Source organism: Trichophyton verrucosum (assembly GCF_000151505.1).
Source record: "Trichophyton verrucosum HKI 0517 chromosome Unknown contig00818_1.f1.exp, whole genome shotgun sequence".
NCBI lineage: Eukaryota > Fungi > Ascomycota > Eurotiomycetes > Onygenales > Arthrodermataceae > Trichophyton > Trichophyton verrucosum.
Genome location: NW_003315243.1, coordinates 1 through 21,061, shown reverse-complemented (window position 1 = coordinate 21,061; position 21,061 = coordinate 1). Strand labels below are relative to the sequence as shown.

General features: G+C 51.2%; 8 protein-coding genes across 8 annotated transcripts; 5 read left to right on the top strand and 3 right to left on the bottom strand.

Moving 5' to 3' along the window:
* Nucleotides 1–86: 86 nt before the first annotated feature.
* Nucleotides 87–332, top strand: TRV_06853 (nucleoside diphosphate-sugar hydrolase (predicted); the record flags this gene model as incomplete). Its single annotated transcript, XM_003019083.1, has 1 exon — nucleotides 87–332. A coding segment is annotated over one exon (246 nt), but the record flags the coding sequence as incomplete, so codon positions are not given.
* An 812-nt stretch (nucleotides 333–1,144) lies between these two features.
* Nucleotides 1,145–2,065, bottom strand: TRV_06852 (uncharacterized protein; the record flags this gene model as incomplete). Its single annotated transcript, XM_003019082.1, has 2 exons — nucleotides 1,145–1,660; nucleotides 1,727–2,065. The coding sequence occupies 2 exons, from the start codon at nucleotides 2,063–2,065 to the stop codon at nucleotides 1,145–1,147; spliced, it is 855 nt and encodes a 284-aa protein (XP_003019128.1).
* A 2,875-nt stretch (nucleotides 2,066–4,940) lies between these two features.
* On the top strand, nucleotides 4,941–6,409 carry TRV_06850 (C3HC4 finger protein; the record flags this gene model as incomplete). The annotated part of the gene is made up of 2 exons (XM_003019081.1): nucleotides 4,941–5,274; nucleotides 5,340–6,409. 2 exons carry the CDS (start codon nucleotides 4,941–4,943, stop codon nucleotides 6,407–6,409), a joined length of 1,404 nt encoding a protein of 467 aa, XP_003019127.1.
* A 2,232-nt stretch (nucleotides 6,410–8,641) lies between these two features.
* On the top strand, nucleotides 8,642–11,282 carry TRV_06849 (uncharacterized protein; the record flags this gene model as incomplete). The annotated part of the gene is made up of 3 exons (XM_003019080.1): nucleotides 8,642–8,784; nucleotides 8,864–11,072; nucleotides 11,145–11,282. The coding sequence occupies 3 exons, from the start codon at nucleotides 8,642–8,644 to the stop codon at nucleotides 11,280–11,282; spliced, it is 2,490 nt and encodes an 829-aa protein (XP_003019126.1).
* Nucleotides 11,283–12,887: 1,605 nt separating this feature from the next.
* TRV_06848 (uncharacterized protein) lies at nucleotides 12,888–14,206 on the top strand (the record flags this gene model as incomplete). Its single annotated transcript, XM_003019079.1, has 3 exons — nucleotides 12,888–13,166; nucleotides 13,228–13,843; nucleotides 13,974–14,206. The coding sequence occupies 3 exons, from the start codon at nucleotides 12,888–12,890 to the stop codon at nucleotides 14,204–14,206; spliced, it is 1,128 nt and encodes a 375-aa protein (XP_003019125.1).
* A 286-nt stretch (nucleotides 14,207–14,492) lies between these two features.
* Nucleotides 14,493–15,636, top strand: TRV_06847 (uncharacterized protein; the record flags this gene model as incomplete). Its single annotated transcript, XM_003019078.1, has 2 exons — nucleotides 14,493–15,016; nucleotides 15,084–15,636. 2 exons carry the CDS (start codon nucleotides 14,493–14,495, stop codon nucleotides 15,634–15,636), a joined length of 1,077 nt encoding a protein of 358 aa, XP_003019124.1.
* A 355-nt stretch (nucleotides 15,637–15,991) lies between these two features.
* On the bottom strand, nucleotides 15,992–18,220 carry TRV_06846 (uncharacterized protein; the record flags this gene model as incomplete). The annotated part of the gene is made up of 1 exon (XM_003019077.1): nucleotides 15,992–18,220. The coding sequence occupies one exon, from the start codon at nucleotides 18,218–18,220 to the stop codon at nucleotides 15,992–15,994; it is 2,229 nt and encodes a 742-aa protein (XP_003019123.1).
* An 843-nt stretch (nucleotides 18,221–19,063) lies between these two features.
* TRV_06845 (uncharacterized protein) lies at nucleotides 19,064–20,362 on the bottom strand (the record flags this gene model as incomplete). Its single annotated transcript, XM_003019076.1, has 1 exon — nucleotides 19,064–20,362. A coding segment is annotated over one exon (1,299 nt), but the record flags the coding sequence as incomplete, so codon positions are not given.
* Nucleotides 20,363–21,061: the final 699 nt, after the last annotated feature.

Sequence of the window (21,061 nt, the reverse complement as noted above, 5' to 3'; positions counted from 1 at the left end):
CTCTCTCTCATCCCCCTTGCCTAGTTGCATGCATTCCATGAAATAACGCATGTAGCTTCAAGGCATGCTAACAGCACGATGTCTAGACTCGCACAGATTCCGCGATAGATGGCGTGGGCATAGTTGCCATTCTCTCCAGACCATCTGGTCCTGAGCTGTTGCTGCAGAAACAGTACCGGCCTCCTATTGATATGGTCACCATTGAGATTCCGGCTGGTTTGGTTGATGCAGGTGAGACAGCGGAGGAGTGTGCTGTCCGTGAGCTGAGGGAAGAGACCGGGTATGTTGGCGTTGTCCAGCAGAAAGGGCCTATCTTATACAATGGTACGTAAAAGCATTTCTATCCGTGTTTATTTTTTAACGCTTCGTTGGGCGGATTCCTCGGACTCCGGGCAAGCTGTAAAGGCAACAAAAGACGTTGGAAGATATAACAAAGTGTATTACTCCCGGATGTTACGGGAGTTATGTCCAATTGCAGCATCGTAATCAGTGGAATGCAAGGACGGACACCATCTGAGCCTTCACAGGCTTCTTTGGTAGAAATATCGAGAATTGCCCGCTAACAGAAAAGAGCAACTCAGATCCCGGATTCTGCAACACAAATATGAACATGGTTCACGTACGTGTTGACATGTCATTGCCCGAAAACCAGAATCCAAAGCCTAAGCTTGAGGATGACGAGTTTATCGAGAGTTTCAGTATTCCTCTTGCCAAACTATTCGAGGAAACCAAACGGCTAGAGCGAGAGGAAGGATATGCCATTGATGCGCATGTAGGAACCTTAGCCGAGGGAATAGAGATGGCGCGGCAATGGGGGATTGTCGGATAGATATCGGCAGTTACGGTTATGATGGCATATCCATTAAATAGAGGAGTTAGATAGAAGTAGATTCTAGAAATAGCTAATAGATAAGCCACTCTTTTGTTTCCTCTCTCTGTTTTTGGGGGTATATTTATGTTTGTAGTGGCAGAGGCGAGCCTGGTCCAAACGGTAAACCTAGAAGTCAAAAAGCTGAAACCGAAGTTGAGACCACCGACAACGCAAAGATGACAGCATATATCACTCTTGCAGGCCATGCTAATGGCGTCACCGGGTATACAAAGGTAGGTATTGAGGTAGTTTTCTTATTTATTTTATGTTTTTTCACAGTCGACCATCTTGCTTTAGTCCCTGGTATAACGCCCAGGCCGACAAGGCCTTTGCATCTCGAGCAGCCTCCTGCCACAGTCTAGACAGAGGCACCAGCTTAAGCGTAATCATCTCGCCTTCTTTCCGCAGGCCAGTAAGCTTCCCTTGCATCTGTTGTATGTCTTTTCTGGGCAGGCGTTTCTCACACAGGAAGAGCGGAACGAATTCGTCACATCCTCCTGGAGACGGGTAGACAGCATTCTGCAAAGTTTCATCCTGATCCGTATCCTTGTCCTTGTTGAGCAGAGTAAGTGAGCTCATGTCGACGAGTTCGTCTTGCTTGATGGTAAGCCCCGTCTCCTCATGGATTTCTTTTGCTGCTGCTCCAGCGAAGGATCCGTGTTCGTCGATCATGCCGGCCGGTAGCTCCGTGAAGGTAAGTGATCCTGCCGGTATACGTGGCTGGACGGTAAGAACGACGTGTTTCTCATCGTTAGAAGAGGCTGGGAGATCGTCTGGCTGGAGGATGAGCTATATGTTCGCAGTCAGCACAGCGGTTCAAGTAACTAGAAGAGTAGCAAGTAGTTAAATGCTCACCAGCATGCCGACGCTGCCACCTCTGAGAAAGACGCTCCCCGGCAGCCTGTCCCCATCGTCCGTAGACACATCTGCCTTGAACTTGATGAATCCCAGCTTCTTTGCGCCAAAGTAGTCGACGGCCTGGACGGTGATGCCTCGGAGCGCGTATGGTTTGACGTGGAACTCGTGGGAAGCGTTGCTTTGCCGCGACAGCGAATGACGTAGAGTCGACAGCCAGATCTTAAATGCCGGGAACGACAGTAGCTGCGCCTGGGAGATGTCTGGCGTCAACTGGACGGCCACCGGTGGCTCAGAGCCGGGCAGCGTAAAGCTCGATGGTGCCGTCGATGTCGCCATGGTGCTGCGGCTGGCTTTCAGTGAGAACCGGCGAAGTTGCTGCTGCAGACGCCTGCTCAGCATGAGATCTGATAACTAAACAACCAACTAACTAGTTAACGAATGGCCAAGTAGCTAGTTAACTAACTAACTAGTTAATGAACTGGTCAAACAGGCCATCCGAGGCTCTCTGGCAGCAAATAGGGTCTCGCGGCAAGTCGTATTTGATAACTAGTTAAGTGGTTAAAAGATGGGTTGCTGATTCTTGATTTTGAGAGATCTAGATCCTCTCCGTCAACAACATCATCTCCGGCAGCTTTTTTTTACATTACATTCTACACTGGCGGCCTTCGTTTCTTTTTCGTGACAGGTTTTATGTTTATGCCCTTCAGGTTGACTCGCTAGCTATGTAGCTACTTCGTTGACTTCTCCATGGGGCCCCCGTTGGCTGTATGTAATAATACCCCGTGCTATGTAGCTACGGAATTAACGACACCCCCGGGCGGGCGTGGAGAATGAGATGCGAGAGCGGGCTCTTCCTTGCTGGAGAAAACGCTGTCTGTTCGCATCTGGTCGGCTTCATGATATCATGTGGCAAAGGGACGAGCCGAGTCGAAGGGCATGCTGTATCTTGTTCGAGCTGGCAGCCTCCGCGGCTGAAAACCTGGTTGATGCTGTCATCTCGTTCTCGGCCTCGATTCGATCAGATTCCAGTTTTGCTTGCCCTGACAGGCGGAACTCAGTTGCTCGGTAGCTAACTGTCTTTGGAGTTCGTTTTTTTTGTGATGTATATGTTGTATGTATGCAGGTTGGTGTGTGTGTGATGCATAATAATAATTATGATGGCCAGAGACGGTAGATCCCAGCCACCAGGTCTCGGTCTTCCCTTGTTCCATGAGCAAATCGGATCCTCCTGTACAGCCGATGCAACACTCTTGTCTCGTCCCTCTGGACCAACTGGGATTCAGATTCGGGGTTGGTCATCCTCTGGCAGGGCCAGAAGCAGCAGCAGACAGACAGGAGGATGGAACGAAGAAGCGAGAGGGAGATGTTGGTTCCAACCAGCCAGCAGCGTCTCTGATCTTCAAGGTCATGGATCAGTATCTCGTTGCTTCTTCGCTTCTCATCCCTCTAACTGGTGCTGCTGCTTGTGCCTCTTTCTTCGCCGTCCTGCGCCATCCCCCGCCCCTTGCCTGCGTTAGCCAGAGCAGAGACTGTTGGGAGAGTTGAGAGTTGGCTGGCTCCTAGGAGGTGGTGTCTCGTTCTCTCGTTCACCGTTTAGCTTGCTCGCCTCCTGGATCAGCTTTCGGGGCCATCTTCGTCCGCCATCTGGGTCCGGCAAGTTCTTTTCCTTTTCTTGCTTTCTCGCCCTGAGGTAACTTATCCTGATGTCAGAGGGCTTGTCTGGAGCCTCTCGTCTCTGGCTCTCTTCGTCTGCTTGCGTCCTCGTTTGCGTCTTCCGTCATGTGAGGAGGCCTTTGCCTTCAATCATCTTCGCCTGAGCATCGTTTTATAAAGGCCGCCGTCTCTCTTCGGCGTCTTCTTCTCTCTTTTCTCTTCTTCCTTTTTGCTTCCTCCTCTTCTCCCTTCTTCCCCCCCCTGGCTGGTAGTTAACTAGCTTAAGCGGTTGATCTTCGTATCGTGTGGTTTGTGGCCGAAAGAACAGCCAGATATCAGCTAAACCGCCGTCGGGACCTGATACCACAGCCTATATATCCTGTCCCTATCCGTACTGTGTATCTCCCTCGTCGCGCTGAATAGATTGCTATTCTCTCTAGAATAGCTACCATTTTATTCTTTTCATTCTCATCTTCTTCTCCTCTCTCTGCGTCCGTCTGTCCGTCTTCTTGATGTGTCTGATGGTGGTGACATCCATGGCCGTCACCACAGCAGGAGTATAACTAGCTAATATCAAACGTCAGCGTCAGCGTCAACGGCAGTGTCAGGATCGGTTGGTGCTCTCCCTCTTTCCCTCCCTCCCTCTCTCTCTTCCTTCGTTTTACCTCTTCGCCCTGCCGGCCTGTTTCACTGTGACTCCTTGATCTGCTGGACTCGGACATGCGCCTTTCTCGTCTTCTGCAAGGGACCTTGGGGGAGGACCTCTGGACCGTATATCCATAAACAAATATAGATATATATATACATACACATACCCTCGCTAAGGCCGTGTACTTTTTGAACATCTAGATCTCGCCCTTCCCGAGTGCCGTTGAAGAAGAGAAAAAGGAGTTTTTTATGCGGATGTTGCTGGATGCTTGATACCCGTCATGTCGTGTCTAGCCGCGCAGCCTGGCCGTCCTGGATCTCGCAAGAGGTCTGCCTGTCTGCCCCAGCGCGTGTCTGATATACCACCTCGAAGGGCCAGCCTGTCGTCTCCGCCTCCGCCTCTGTTACCAGCGTATCCCCGTTATCCCGCTGTCGAGGGCCGTCTGTTGGATATCCCGGAGGCAGAGCGCCGTGTCAATTACCACCGTCGCCATCACCCAGCCTCTAGTGGTCAGTCAAATGTCCCTGTATCTTCTCTGTATTCATTCACCTTTTGCTATCACCTGCTATCACCATGTCCTCCCCTGTTTTCTTGATATAATATATAAAAAGGGCGCTAAAAAGGGGGTGGACTGCCTGCCTGTCCTCTTTTGGCCTGTCTGATATCTTTCTTGCTTGGATTCACCAGCTGTCTGGTCTCTCTTGTCCTCCTCCTGGCCAGGGCATATCAATATCACACACACTCTCTCTGCCCCTTTTTATTTCTTTCACCTCCTTCACTGCACTTCTGCACTTCCACTCTTCTACACACAATCGTGTCTCTCCTAGCTTGGTCCGGACTGTTCTCTCTTGCTTGTCTCTGCACGCGCATCTCTGCCTTCTCACCAGTCCAGAACCGCAAAGAGCAAAGATGCCTCCTCCTCCTCCTCCTCCCCCTGCCCGTCTCCATCCGCCTCTTCGCAGACGCTCTGAAGAGCCAATGCTAAACTGGCCCTTTCCAGAAAACGCCCCCGTGAGCCCGCAGGCCCTGGACCAGGCCGACCGCCTGCAGTGGCTCACCTCGAGCAACAGAGGCTCGGCTGGCTACTCGGACGGCAGCGGCATGCCGCCCAACTACGGCCAGCCTGGCTACGGGTCGGGCACCACCAGGTCCAGACACCAGTCCATGGAAGCGTATCCTGGCAGCTTCCAGCACGGCCTGTCTTCTCCTCAGAGTAGGCAGCGAGCAAACCCCCAGGTGACGAGTAAGACGCCCTGAAAAAGCGAATTAAAAAACAAGTGAAATAATCAAAACTGACATACTCATTAGCTGGCTACCTGGTGCCGTATGCAAGACGGCAGAACGATGGTGCTGGCAGCAACAGCAGCAGTGCCAATATCAATGCTAATAATACCACTGCTAATAATACCAACGCCATCAACAAAATCCACAGCGGCGGTTTCAACTATGATAGCTTGGCCAGACTGCAGGGATCCAGCCCGTCTGACTTGACCAGTCTCGCAGAGCCCGTTCCTGGCTTCTACTCGTCATCCGTACCTGACGTGAATGATACCAACCAGAACTTCAACCACTTCATGGCTGGATATCAGGATGCTATCGCTAGTACCCAAGCAGGGCGGTCTGACTACGACCCTGATATCCTACTGGGACAGCAGCTCTCGCAGAGACAGGCAAGCCAGGAGCCAGGATCATCTCCTGCATTCTCCGCTGCATCACCTACAACGCCTCAGCAAGCTCACCAGGATACCAGACCCGTCCTTCCATTGGGGTCAGCGGGTCCGCGATTATCTGCTAGTGACATACGTGAGATTATGGGGTCGGCCATGGACTTTGGCTCCTCTCCAGATCAGCCCCAGGAATCAGAAATGCAAGATCAGGACCAGGATGAGGATCAAGATCAGGATCAGGACCAGGACCAGGACCAGAACCAAGGCCACAGTCAAGGTCAGAACCAGAACCAGAGCCAGGACTCCGAGACGTTCGGCTACTCGATTAACCCTTCTTCGTCAGGGATGCCAACAACTCCGGCCCAGCGTCGCCGTAGTGCCCAAGACATGGCCTCTTCCGAGCATGAGTCTGCTCGTCACCAGGGGCAAGTAGGCAGTGATGGCCTGACTCAACGCCGAGTCCGTATGAGAACTCTGCGTGTATCTCCCGCATCGTCTACCCAGCAGCCGTCTACAGCTAGTGGTTCTCAACCACAGCTTAATCCAGCAGCGTCATCTGCTGCTGCCAACACCGCTACTTCCAGTCTCCAACAGTCCAGGAGCCTGTTTTTCCCGGCTACAGACCTCGTTACACCAGCGACAACATCCTCAACCCGCAGTATCTTTCCAACTACCTGGCCGCTATGGACAGAGGGCTCGCGAGAACCATGAGCACGGATCAACGCCTCCAAATGCTCCGCCAGTACCAACGTCGGGGGCAACTTGGACAAACATCTGCCAACGTCCGCCTGCCAGCGCCAATGATAGGGCTGGATGTCGAGATCGATGGCCGCCCGGAGCCCAAGGATTCAGCTAACCTGACGGTCAATATGGAATGCAAAGTGTGTATGACCCAGCTCGTTGACACCGCGCTTATCCCCTGCGGTCATGCGGTTCTCTGCAGATGGTGTGCAGAGCAGCATATCCTTCCGAAGCCGGGACAAATTGGCCGTCCAGCGCCGCCGCCAGCTTGTCCCGTGTGTCGAACGACAATTAAACAGAGAGTAAGCCTCCGCCCTTTCCCATGTTTCTATGCAAGATGTAACCAATGGCTGAATTTTCCCATCTGCAGCTTCGGATATTCATCTCCTAGCCGCAGACGTAGTCTAAACTAATTAACCGAACAGCCTTTGCCTGTCTGCCTTTTTTTTGCACTTCTGACGTCAACTCAACCTACTCTCTCTCCGAGCATCATCGCATCACTTTAGGCATGATTGTTCTTCTCACTCGCATGACAACCTTGCATATCACTTTTTCAATCACGCATTCCGGGCCGTTCCATCGCATCTAAACGAATACACGACTTTGCAACCAAACGGAGTTTACTTTGGCTGGAATCTAGCTTCTCTCTTTCCGCGTTGGACCTTTGAACTCGTTAACTACATACACTATGCCCCTTTTCCCCCTACTCCCTGCTTGTTTTCTTCGCTCTAGAGCATTTGTATGTACCTTGCATCTTGAACCCCTTTCTCAAAGACATGTCTGTACCTGTTCTCTGTTTCAGTTGCTGTGCACCCGCCAACTTCGATCAGCATGATTCATCTAGTTTAATGCAGTTGTCTAGCTAGCTCCCGAGGTAGCCTGGCTTAATGTCACGATAACTAGTCAACTAATGGACGGCTTCTCTCTTCTCTCCCCCTCAGTCTCGGTTCCGGCTCCGGTCCCGACAGTCAAGCTACCTAATGCCATAGATATATACCTTGTATGTAACTGTCGTAGAAGAGCAATCAACAATCCCCCCCTTTCCGGCTGCTCTTTTCTCTATATGTCTAGTCTGTCCTCTCTGCCTTTGTGTAAGCATCACCCGCTTCGTATCACCTGCCATGGCCTGACCACCTTGGTAGACAAGAGAGAACCATCTACCGTAGAGACCACCATCTGCCAGCCGCTGTATTGCATGACCTTTGGCCGGTCAGCCAATATGGCCTATAGAGGAATGTCTATGAGAGTGGCTTGTCTACTGTCCAAGGAGCCTCTGCCTGTACATGCCCCTTCCGGGCAATTATGCGGGCGCCCACAGCTTCAAGGCAGCCAAAACATGACCTTGTGAGAGGTGTCGGGCCATCCTTTGTGATTTTCAAAGCAGTGGACGTTAACGAGTTTATGACAAGGCTATATGCCTGCGAACCAGTCTATTAATAACCGAGTACTCCGTAGAGAGGGAGCTACTAATGAGAATATCATACCTTTTGAGACAAAAGCACCCTTGAAAACAGGCACATTCAGGAGACATTAGCGACCGCAGACAACCCCGTATCTTGGTAACTCCTGTCCAATATCCATTAGTTAATGCCGTGTCACTTTGCTTCTTTTGCACTGCCCCTCTGCAAGCCAGGGATGTCCGGGAACCAGGCGGAAGTGCGGCTGCAGGCCATCAAGTAGTAAGTGATGTGATTCCGCCTAACTGTGAATACTCCGCATGGTGGGTTATTTTGTAGGCGTGCTTCTGTAGTTATACTGTAGACCGAAGACTGGCAGGGAGATAAGTTAGATAACTAGATATCAACGACTGCCCCGGCTGCTCGCCAGGGGCTCACTGGAGACACCTAGCACACACGACAAACAAACCAGGGCGCCGTCTAGACTGTTGATAACGACAACGACAGTCAGCCCCTAGAATCTTGAGTTAGCGATCTGTACTTGGTGTAATTTGCTTTTTCTGGCTCGCAGGCAGCAAGCATAAGTCCTGCAGCCGCTTTGAGAAAAGACTCCGTCCACTTATTACTTATACCCATCGCCAGCATGATGGATAGCAGACCTTCAAGATCTAACCCGAGCCCTATCTCTCCTTTCTGGCTTCTGCTGCCGCCGCTGAGCTCTGGTTAGTTCGGTCGAGAGCCCTGTCTGTCTGTCTGTCTGTCTGTCTGTCTGTCCTGGCATGCTCTGGCCGCAGCTTCGCCTATCATGGTGCGCGTAGATCTCGACCACCGGCAGCGTCATCAAAACCACCACCACCACCACCACCACCACCACCAGGACCAAAATAAGCCTGCAGCCGCCCAGTCGCTGCGCGGGACGTCATGGTCAAGCTTCGACAAAGTTGAACAGTAAGCGTCTGTCTAGCTTCGCCCTGGTGTCTCTCTTGTCTGTTTCATGGTCTAACTTGCGCTGGTTGGCTGCCCCCAGGTCATCCTCGTCACCGTCACCTTCGCCATCCCCCCTCGCCTCAGCCTCAGCCCCGGGCTCGGTCTCAGCCTCCCGGACCACCGGACTGGAGGAGGACTCGCTGACGGCGGCGGCAGCCAGGACTCGCTCGCCGGATGCCTCGGCCCTGCAGAAGCTGAATCTCCAGGAGCTCACTCCCAAGGCACGCAGTCGACGGCAGTCCAAGTCCAACCTGGCCAGCCCACGGGACCTACAGCACCACCAAAACAGCCAATGTAACACCACGCCGAAGAAGCGTCCTGCTTCCGAGCGAGACGCTGATGAAGATGGAAATGGTGACGGCAAGCCGGACGGACAACGTGGGTTGCCGTCTTCGAAGCGGTGCTCTCACTCGCACCCTCACACGGTCGAAAGAGGCGGTGTCTTTTTCCAGACCAGGCCTGCCACTGCTGATGACGGGTTCATGGACCAAGCTATAGACGACGACCTGGACGATGATGATGACGACGACGGAATTGATGAACAGGCAGGAGAAGATGAAGACGCCAGTGGTCATGATAAGTCCCTACCACATAGCATTCCCTGCTCTCCAGACCTCTTCCTGCAGCCAGAGACCAGGAAGATTGCTGAAGACCAGCTTATTGTCGAGGTGCAGGGCATCTACTCTGGGCTCGTCGTCGTCGAGAAGAAGTGTGTTGAGATTGACATGCAGCAGCTCAATAGCAGGACGGAATTGAATAATGACCAGTGGAAGGCCCTGATAGCCATCCATAGGACCCTGCTACATGAACACCATGACTTCTTCCTGGCTTCCCAGCACCCTTCTGCCACGGAGAGACTGCGGAAGCTGGCTACAGAGTATGGGATGCCTGCTCGGATGTGGAGGCATGGGGTGCACTCCTTTTTAGAGCTACTGAGGCACAGACTACCCGGTTCCCTGGAACATATGATATCCTTTATCTATACTGCCTATTCTATGATGACTCTCTTGCTCGAGAGTGTGCCTACTTTTGCAAACATCTGGATAGAGTGCCTTGGCGATCTGGCCAGGTATCAGATGGCAGTGGAAGAGGTTGATCTACAAAACCGCGAGAACTGGGCTGAGGTAGCTAGGTACTGGTATCGACTGGCAGCAGATAAGGGGCCTAATATTGGCCGGATTCAGCACCACTCTGCTGTTCTGGCTAGACCATATATCCTGGCCCAGCTGTTCTACTATACCAAGTCCCTGGTCTGTGTTGAGCCCTTTGCCAGCTCGAAGGAAAGTATCTTGCTGCTATTCAACCCGCTGCTGGAAGAAGAACAGCAGCCACAACCGCAGCCACAGCAGCAGCAGCAGCAGCAGCAGCAGCAGCAAAAGCTACACAAGCATGTCCGCCCCAAGCAGCAAACTCGTCACCCGCTAACACTGGCCTCTTTCGTTAAGGCACATGGCATCATATTCAAGAAGGAGTCAGTCCACTCCTACTTCGAGCACACACTGCAGTTCTTCTCCTGCCTGCCTCAACATGTAGGCCGGATGGGAGATAACTTCCGCGGACAAGGCGTCCATATCTCCTGCTCCAACTTTGCTATGCTCTTTATCAATGACAACGCCCTGGTACCAGAAATGGGTAAGACGCTGACGGGTCTATATAACACAGCTATAGCAACACCAGCTGAGTGCAGAATCCCCTCTGCAAGAGCCTACTGGAGTACCTGCACCCAATCAGAGCCCCTTATCTCTCTGGTTAACACTATTCCTACATCATCTAGCACGAGATTCAGTTCCTCCCTTAGCCCTCTCCACTATACCATCTACCAGTCTATGCATACGTTCTCCCTCCTGCTCCGCCAAATAGGTGATAAAAACGTCCTCCCAGCAATTCACGTCTCTCTCGCCTTTCTATTTACCCTCTCCCTTGCCCCAGAGGCAATGCTTGTTTTTGAACCCCTTATCCCCTTCCGCGACCTAGTTACTTTCCTTAATACCCTTAACCGCCACCGTGTAAGCGAGTCCAAGATTGCTAGTGATGAGTTCCCGCTCCCTGAGTCCAGGGATGTGGGCGTTAAGTACTATCTTCCTGAAGACTTTGACCTACGCGGCCTAACCTGGACAAGACTCTACTTCCCTGACGGACACTTTGTTAATACAGAGCTGCCGGAGGACGAAGAGCGGATGTTGGAGCTTGCTCATACTGCGTTTGTCAGGGCCGAGAGGTGTCTGTGGCTCGGATGCAGGCTTGCTTCCGTAAGTATTTACTTTCTCCTTTTTCTCTTTTTTTGCTTCTGTTTGACTTGGTTTGATAACACGGTGAGGTAGATGGATCGGTGGTTTACGTATGACTCCTCCCAGCGACGGTTCAAGATAAAGGATCTTGTCCCGCAGCTTGAACGGTACTCGGAGCGAGTCCCTTTCTTTAGGAAGGCTGCTGAGGTGCTTTCCGAGGCAACCGCATGAATCTTGTCACAACGTCACAAAAAGGCAGGAAATAGAATGACAATCGAAAAATGGAATATTCCAAAGCAACCTGGTCGAAACTACAGGTACTAGCTGGCCGACCTCCTACTAGGACAAGGAGCCATGATGTCTCATATTTCATCTCATTAATTTCGCCAATCTCTAGACCAACATCCGGGATCGGCCCTTGTTCCTTCTCTTTTCCTTCTCTTTCACTTATATTTCTATTTATCCTATCTACAACTTCTACAACTCTTTCTATGTCGTCGTTTCTTAGCGTTGGGAGGCTGCTCTTGAGTCACTCCGTGTTTGTATGGCCACCTAAAAGCCTGGATGGCCTGTATGTTTGAAAATTGGTCGTGCCGTTTTCTCCTTGCTCTATTCAACATTACGTTTTACTTTTATATCTACAACCAACGTCGTCGTCTTCTTGCCTTTTTTTTTGTCTGTCTTCTCGGAAATTTGTATATAGGATATGACTCGATGTACATATAACCACTGCTAGATATATATGAAGTTGTGTTCGGGCCGCTGTATCATACGTTCGTGCATTCATTGGCTAGTCCATCAATATCCATCTTTCTCACCTTATGTATGCATATGTTGGAGTGTGCATCTTCCCGGCGATTGACCGCTTTGCTTTCCTCTGCATTGTGGGACGTTAAGTTTGGATAGTTATTCGACAGGTCGATACGCTTCCTTCACCGACATAACGGTTACCCTCCAAAGAGCAAACGATCTCACGCCCTATGGAGTAACTGCTCACCCCCTTTTCAAACAAGAATGCAAGGTTGCCACTGATAGCCACCACCACGGCTACCAATTAATAGTCAAGGCTGCCATATGTTTCCGTCTCTACACGGCTGAATCAAAAACTGGCCTTGTCCTTTGCCACGATCTAGACGGGGTATCAAATCAACATCTAGGCATTAATAACCTGGAATGTCTGGTATGAAAATAACCTTAATGCACGGATGTCATAGCTCATCCCTCCATCCCTTAAATAAGCCCGGTCCAAGGCTGAGGTTAGACACGGCCGGACACCGATGGATGTGAGGTATGCGGAGGATCCTATAGGGCAGCGGCGGGTGATTGCTGGAGTTGTGCATGCATCCCCGACGGTTTGATTCATTACCTGCCAGCCGCCAACCAGACGGCAAGCGCTGCTATTCGCCCATCGCATGCGCGAAACGGGGACTGTCTGTCTGCCTTTAAGGCATCCATTTTCTGCAACGGCCATGAGACACCGAAGGTCGGATGATCTGTCAGCACTACCTGATCCTAATTCCTCTCCTTGCATGATATGCTACACCATCGGGTTCAAAGGAGTGACGTTGGCAGTGAAATAAAAAAAAAAAGACGAAAAAAAAAAAAGAGCTCCCTGACGGGGAATCGAACCCCGGTCTCCCGCGCTTGTTACTCGCTTACTAAGCGAAGTTGACAAGCGGAAATCATAACCATTAGACCATCAAGGACTTTCTGATGGAAGGGGAAGGGCGCTGGTGGCTGATGAGTGGAAGTCGCCATAGACACCCAACACCTTCTAGCGACTGATTCCCAATAGCTCCTGACGTCGACATGTTGGCTGCTGGCTGATACAGCGGCATGAACAAGGCGCAGGAAGTCATGTCGGGCGCAGAGAGCGAGCTGGGCCACCTGTCAAACGCCCTCGCCTCTCCGGCGCAGCTGGAACACTCCTCCTCGTCGCTGGACGGAGTGCCCGAGGAGCTCGAGAGGTCCGTTCGATATGCGGGCGTCAGGCTCACTCAGGCTGCTGGAGTGTTGCTTCAGCTGCCGCAGGATGTCATTGCCCAGGCGATAGTCGTCTTTACACGGTTCTGGGTCGGCCCCGAGGGAGGCAGTCTGGCAGTCTACTCTGCAAAGGTGCGCCCCATTTCACTTTTCGGCCTTTACGGTGTTTGTTATAACTAACGACCTTGAACAGGATGTATCGGCCGTAGCCCTGTACATGACTGCGAAGCTCTCTTTTTACCCTGTATCGCCTCGCTCGGTGCTCAACGTGTACACGTATCTACTCTCCCCTACAGCTTCACCTCTACCCTTCGTCAATCCAGAGGGAGCTCCCGAACACCCCGAGCCAGAGAGCTATTACCTGTCCGAAGGCTCATACCAGATTGAACGCCAGAACCTGATGAAGACCGAGTCGGCTGTCCTACGCACCGCTTCCTTTCACACAAGGGTCGTTCTACCGCATACCATCGCCCTGACTTACCTGCAGACTCTCAAGGTGTCCTCTTCCTCCGTGGCTGCGCGTACCTTCGCACATCTCAACGCCGCCTTGTTCTCGCCTCAGATCCTATATCTAACTCACCAGCCGAATGCGCTGGCTGTGGCCGCTATCTACCTCGCTGCAAGGGAGCAAGGAGTCAAGATTGTTGACAGTGAGTGGTGGGAGGTGTTTGACGTTGATCGGGAGGAGCTGGGATTCCTAGTTGTCGCCATGAGGAGCATGGATGGATTTGCTAGGGCTGAACATGAGTACTGGAAGGGCAAAGTTGTCCCCTTGACCGTTGGCTGCGTTGAGCGAGAGGCATCTAGACGTCAGCAGGCCGCTTCTGCTGAGTCGTGATGCCACCTGCCCATGGTCTACCACCGCTGTCGCCTCGGGAAGAATATTTTTATATTCACCTACGAGAGAGAGAGAGTCCCGGTTTGAACAGCGACATACAGAGCATCTGCAACAGCTCAAAGAAAACACCACCGAGCAGAGCCGTCAAACGGATGCTTTTCAAGAGGAGCTCCCTAAAGGAGTACTCAGGTCCCGTCTCAAGACCTTGGTAAACTACCTTGATAAAGCGGGTCTAGCAGCAAACAGGCCGGCCAGCCGACACCCCAAGAGTCACCAGAGGCCCATGTACGATAAAGAAATGACCACAAACTTATCATCGTCTAAGCAGCTGTAGATATATATGCATGTCCTCCTAGCGGATAAATGATATATGACCGTCTAGAGACCTCTTAAGAAAGCCGCCAAGCACGTGAAAAATGTCATAGAGATCATCCCACCCTGTCAAGCGCCTTCGCCAGGCACCACCACCACCACCACCATCTCACTGCACGACATTCAAACGGCACCCTGCAACCGCCAGGCAACTCTGTAACATACACACATCTACAACATCTACCACCCATATATCTTTTTTGAAATCTAGAACAAGCAGAGGAAGAAGAGCAAGATAACTCGGCAGGATGAACGTTATCCGTTCCAAACTAAACGATATCCGGGACCGTCTGGCCCCCATCTCAAACGTCTCTACCTTCAGAAATACCGGCCAAGTGACGCCTGAAGAGTTCGTGCGCGCCGGAGATTACCTCGTCTACAAGTTCCCTACCTGGTCGTGGTCCGCCGCGTCGTCGCCGTCAAAACGAGTCTCCTACTTGCCGGAGGAGAAGCAGTTCCTCGTCACCCGCGGGGTACCATGTAACCGCCGATTAGATGAGAACTTCGCCGGCAAGGCTGCGGATATCATAATACAGGGTGAACTGGGAGAGTCTTCTGGCGCAGGCGGAGACGGTGATGACGACGGGTGGTTGAATACAGGTGGCGATGAGGGCGCCGGTGAGACGCATGCGAAGGACGTCAGGACAGTCGATGACTCGGGGAACGTAGCTGAGAAAGAAGAAGAGGATGAAGAGATTCCTGATATGGACGATGAAGAGGACGATGAGGAAGCTATCATTCGGGAACCAGCTCAGAAGGGCGGGAAGAATGCGTGAGTCTTAGCCACTCGTATACTTCGCTCAAGATATATGCTTCTTATTGCTAACATGTCTATCTAGTCCCCTGCGAACATACTCACTTTACATAACTTATACCCCATACTACAAGACCCCTCGCCTCTATCTATCCGGCTACGCCGCCGTATCAGAACCACTGCCTCCCCACCTGATGATGGAGGATATAGTAGGCGACTACAAGGACAAGACAGTCACGCTAGAAGACTTCCCCTTTTTCGACGGAGGTGTGAAGATGGCTAGCGTCCACCCTTGCAAGCACGCAAGTGTGATGAAAGTCCTTCTCGACCGTGCCGATGCCGCGCTGAAGATCCGCCGTGAGAAACAGTCGAAGCGCTCCAAGGAGGGCAAGGACAAGGTTGAAGCTGGCCTAGAGGGCCTTGTGGATGATACGGAGAAACTGAAGGTCTCTGGAGAAGATAAGTCTAAGGGTGGGAGCAGTAGTGCGGGAGACGAGTGGGAGGTTCTAGAGCATGAAGGGGATGATGAGGCAGACCAAGAGGTTGCGATCCGGGTTGATCAGTACCTGGTTGTTTTCCTCAAGTTCATCGCCAGCGTCACGCCGGGCATCGAACACGATTTCACCATGGGAGTTTAGGCTCGTTTCAACTTTGCTTCTCGTTTTATCTACTTGGCCGGGAGTGAATGGGGTTGGTGCTTTTCTTTTCTTTTTCACATTTTGTCCCTTTTGACTTGGTTTCATTTGATTGAACTTTTTGAGATCTCCTCGTTGTTTGCATTGCATTCCCCTATTTAGGCAGGCAGTGCCTTTTAAATATCTGCCTTGATGATGTCTTCAGAACGCAAATACTTGATTTAAACCACTCTCTAGATTAGTTCTCAATTCTAATCAAATCATTAAAAATATCCAGGCAAAAATGTCCATATATATATCCTGTATGGGTATCCAAAACTATCCGCTCAGCATTCCTCATTCCTGACTACAGTGGCTATCAAAGCACACGAAGTCGTTTCCGCTCACTCTTCACTTCTCCATGATTAATCTTTTCGGATAAAGCACCCTTTGGCCTAGATGGTTTGCGCTTAAGTTGCTTCGGCTGCTTCTTTGCTAGCCGTGGGTCCATCTGGGACGCATCAAAGTCAATAATAAGCGCCCTATTGAGCTCGGCGTTCCACAGGATATTCTGCCATCGAAGATCCCCGTGCAATAACCCTAGAGAACGAATCTCTTTCTTTGACTTTGAAACTTCTCGTCTAACGGTCTTATCGACATTTTCTTCGTCAATATGTTCACCTGCCCAGCCCATGAGCAGCATGTGTCGGATCCTTCCAGCCCCATGCAGGTAGTATGTCATGGCAAGGTCAATGGTACCAAGAAAGACTGGTATTGCTGAGCCTTGGGCTTGCTTTAGGAAACGGTATATTTCTGCTTCGCGCGAGACCACCCCCCAGAGATGAGTGGTGGTTCCTTTGCCAACGACAGTATACCCGTATTCAGTACAGGTGATTTTAAAGGGCGCCCCTGTGGCTCCGCATTCTCCGCAATTTCCCATGGGAGTGCAGTCAATGTCAAGGTTCTTATCCAGCTGCTCGTTGATTAATTGAACTAGGGTTTTAGCATCGATGAGGTGGTGATCACCGTCCCCATTCTTTCTGTGAAGAGCCACGTTTGGACAGTTCTCATCTAGTTTGTCCCCTTGCTTTAGTCCAAGAAGACATTTCTGGGTACAGAATTGGGCATTGTGCTGATAAGGACTGCCTCCAGTTTGTCGAGAGCCCGTCGTCTGACGCGGCGACTGTGCTGACTGGGATGACGAAGACGTTGTCAATTCACTAAAGCCACGTTTGCGCCCGCTGGGTCCAGCATCAGGGTCTTCATCGGCATCTGGAGGATCACTGCTTCCCGCTGTATTAGGCCTGCACTGAGCTCGAGATCGGGTACTAGCCCGAGTCAATATCTGGCTCTCTCCAGCAACTTCTTCAAAGGAAGATGATGATGGCATATATTCAGAGATAGTAGGGGCGCCTACACTCTCCGACGAAGTATATTCTGAGTCAGGTGGATTTTGCCGCAGTTCTTCGTCTGGAATTTGGGAGCGTGTATGGTCAAAACTCGTCGTCCACTCTGGTACCTGTGCCCTTGCAAATTGCCGCCATGTCTGGTCACGGATTGGCGAGCGAAAGCTCATCAGACAGAGACAGAGAACCCGTGCAATGGTGGTCAATGGCTTTTGTAAATGAGCAGTTGCGGGTTTGATGTCTTCGTTTGGTTCACACATATGGTAGTATACGACTTCAGGCGTATCCCGTGGAACCCGCAACAACACCACGGCTAACCCATTAGTCAAGTAGGAATATTCAAGGCCCTCCTGAAGCATGACATGGTATTCTTGCACAATGGCCGAACCAGTCAGCACATATGCATTATGAACTAACTTGTCCTTACCCTCCTTCGGAACCGAGTCAACGTTGACTATTTCTTCCCAGAAATTAATGGGATTTTTCAGAGCGCAACGGAGATTTTCGACAGAGAGTTTATGAGGTGGTTTGTATTCAACCGTGGTCAGAAGATGGGTCGACTGACCGTTGACCCGATGGATGCAGAACTGGTCCGGTCTCGAAGGGTATCCATCTGAATCCAGATCACGGGTATTATCGCCGGTTGAGTCAAGGTCATTCCCATGATTGTCAAACCAGACTCCATCGCCCAAATCGAATTCCTCCTGAGCACCTGGTATCTTGCAGAGTTCGGAGATGATTTTGTGAACATGATCTTCGACCCCAAATCTTTCGTATCCTTCTAGGTCTTTCTCACGGCTTAATGCCCTGGCCCTGAAAACTTCCCCAAAGTGGTCTAAAGCATGACGCGAGGCAAAGAGCTGCGGTGCAGGTTCTCCGAAAGGTTGTAGATAGGTGCAGACAGAATTATAAATCTTCTGCTGTTCAGCATCACAGCTATCCCATTTTAAAAATTGCAACGGACAAGCCTTCCCTATCGGCCGGTTGATAGATCCCTTGGTAGAGAGATGTGGTATCCCTACTCGTAATGGGATGGAGAAGAGATGATGACAGAGACCAAGGAACTCCAAGAATGTCGTATTACGAGTCCGTTCCCTCTCTCGGTCCCGTTCTTCCTCTGCTCGACTTCTCTCTTCCTCTGCTCTTCTTCTCTCCTCTCTCTCCTGCAGGTAAAGAGCACGGTAGTCCGGAGGACTTGACATCTTGAATGCAATACGACCCGCCGTTAATATCTTTATATGATATCAGAAATATAAGGATACTAGCGTGTATTGCTAGTGTAAAAGACCACAACTTGAGCCATGGCCTCTACCGCTCCCAGGCAGCGATGGGGGGAGGGGAGATGTTGTAGTTGTTGGTTTCTTGACGCCCAGGCAGCAGCGCGGCTAGATGAACAGGGGTCCGGGGAAGAGCGTCACGTGAGGCGCTTTTAGTGCCCTGGAGGATAATGGATGGCCTTGGGGATCTTTTTAATATCTCGACATTAGGGAATGGAGATTATCATAAATAAAGAGCACGGAATTGAATCGTGATCAACAATGATGTGTGTGACATTTGCAATGTAGAGCATATAACTCGGTTCTGTGTCTACTAAAGCAACGGAAACTCCCTTCAAAAGGGAAGGAAGGCAATGACTAGAGGTAGTAATTAGATAAATGCTATTATGATATGTACATTCGCGGGTATCCCTGCCCTTCATGATAATTTGTGCCCGCCAGTCCCTGGTACAAAAACGAACTCCAAATGCTGCATACAAGACGCTGTAAGAACTGGGACTGAATAAATGGATAGGAGAGAAGTGAGTGAAAAATGACAAGGGGTGAGGAGGGGGTATGAGGAGGATAAGAGAATAATATGTAGGAATGCCTGCTTGCTTGCTCGCTCATTCAGCACAGAACATGATCAACATATGCAATTATCCAATCGAGTAGTTAGTTGACTAACTTAATGGAAAGAAAGCGAAAAAGGAAGAAGGTCAGGTAAAATCAAGCATCGTAGCCAAGCAGGCGCACGGACAGACTGAGATGACTGCAGCATGGGGTATATCATGCTATATGTTGCTGCGTCGAGCCAAAGGCTGTGCCGAAGTTGGTACTCTTCTTGAACCGAATCTCCGGCTCAGGTTCCGACTGGGGATTCGCCGCATCAGACAGAGCATCGGAGTCAGATAATGCAGGATTGGTTGAAACAGCTTTCTTGGCCTCCATCAGCAACTTCTTGTCAAGCGCTTCGAGGAAGTCTAAATTGTGCTCCTCATCATTCCGGAGCATAAGCGGACCGGTAAGTTCCGGGTCCTCATCCGCTTCGACCTCTGCATAGGTGTGCTCAGGTGAGTCCGCATCTGGTGTGAATTTAGGTTGCTCGTCCGTCGTATGTGTCGTTAGTCGGGGGCGCTGCATGGGCGCTTGGACAGTGGGCTCGGAAGAGGTAGCAGCAGGGCCGGCGTCCGGAGGAGCGGTCTGAAGGGTCACAGCATCACAGCCATCATGGGTCCGGTAACGGGCCCGCGATTCACTTTCCGCAGCGGCGGTGAAGGCGGCGCCTGGTTGTGGTGGAGAGGAGACGTTTGGGGTTGAAAGAGGAGGAGATGTTAGCTTGGCGGCAACATTGGGAGGCAGGCCAGTTGATTTGAGTGTGATGCCGTCCAGGCTGCTGTCTACCAACTCCACAGGAATGGCGACATGGTGTGCTCGGTCAACCGGCTGGGTTCTGGGGGAGAGCGCCTCATCTAGAGACGGCGATCTACCAGAAGCGAGGTGATCATCGACCTGGAGAAAAGGGGGATCATACGCTGCTGGTGCAAGGGGTCCTGCTGCTGTTGTCCCGTCCAGAAACCTCCGTGTCGGTTTTCCTGTAGGCCTTGAGCCCTCCCAGACTCGTAGGCTGGCGGAAGAAGAGTTGCCGGCCTGGCTTACAGGCTCGACGGTAGACATGTCCACATGGGTGCAGTTGATATGTTTCTCGAGACTTGCTATTCTCGACTTGAGTAGTTCCCGCTCCTGACTCCACAATTTACGTTCCTCGCCAAATGCAAAGCGCTCACATTCGAAGCTGGCACGCTGACTCTGTAGGGCCGCTCGTGACTGTTCAATGTAGGCTTGTAGACCGCTGTTGTCGTCTGGTAGCGGTAAAGGTGGGAGTGGGTGGTTGTGGTGGTATCGTATAGGAGATTGGTCCGCCGGGGCTAGGTTCATGGGTAGGTGACCTTGACCACCACCTCGAGGCGGAGACTTATATAGACTAGTCGGATGGTGTCGAATATCGTATTTGGAGAGACTATTTTCTTCACCGTCTCTCTCTCTCGATTCCTCTTTGTTGTGCTTGTGTGTGTGTCTCTTAACTGGCTAGCGGCTAACGGCTGGTTCTTAACGGTGCAGAGACAACATCTGGTGTATGTAGGCGTCAGGAGATGTTGGGTAAGATCAAGCATCAACTAGTGAATATAAACTATCAGCCCATCCAGTCCTAATAAGCGCAGTGGCTTTCTAGTGGGCGTCTTTTTCAGGACGTAATGTCGGATATCGAGGACGCAGCAGTCGCTGGTGGAGGTGATGATCGAAGGATTAGGCGCGCCGACGGCTGACCGCAGCGCCCACTGACCAAACAGAGAGCACAATCCCACGTATCCAAAGGCATCGACGGCATGTAGACTCGAATCAATCGCCGTCTCCCCTTCAACAAGGCTCTACCGACTGCATCTTCAATGTAAGCAATCCAGCATCGCCGTCAGCAAGCCAACAAAGACCAGATATGGAACTACTATCAGGCATCGGCGGGATCTACGACTAAAAAGTCCCGCCATAGAAAGGAGAAAGAAAAAAAAAAAAAAAAAAAAGAATAAGCGGAAATTTGTTCTTCCGACCGATCACGGGACCCGAACCTCGGTAACTTTTTCCCTTCCGAAAAGGGGCTAGAGGTAACCTAGTAAAAAAACAAACAGGAGATGCAGACGACGAGACAGCCAGACGCAGGGAGGAAGAGGAAGACGAAGAAGAGGAAGACGCAGACGCAGACGACGGATGAGAAAGGGGACTAGGAGATGT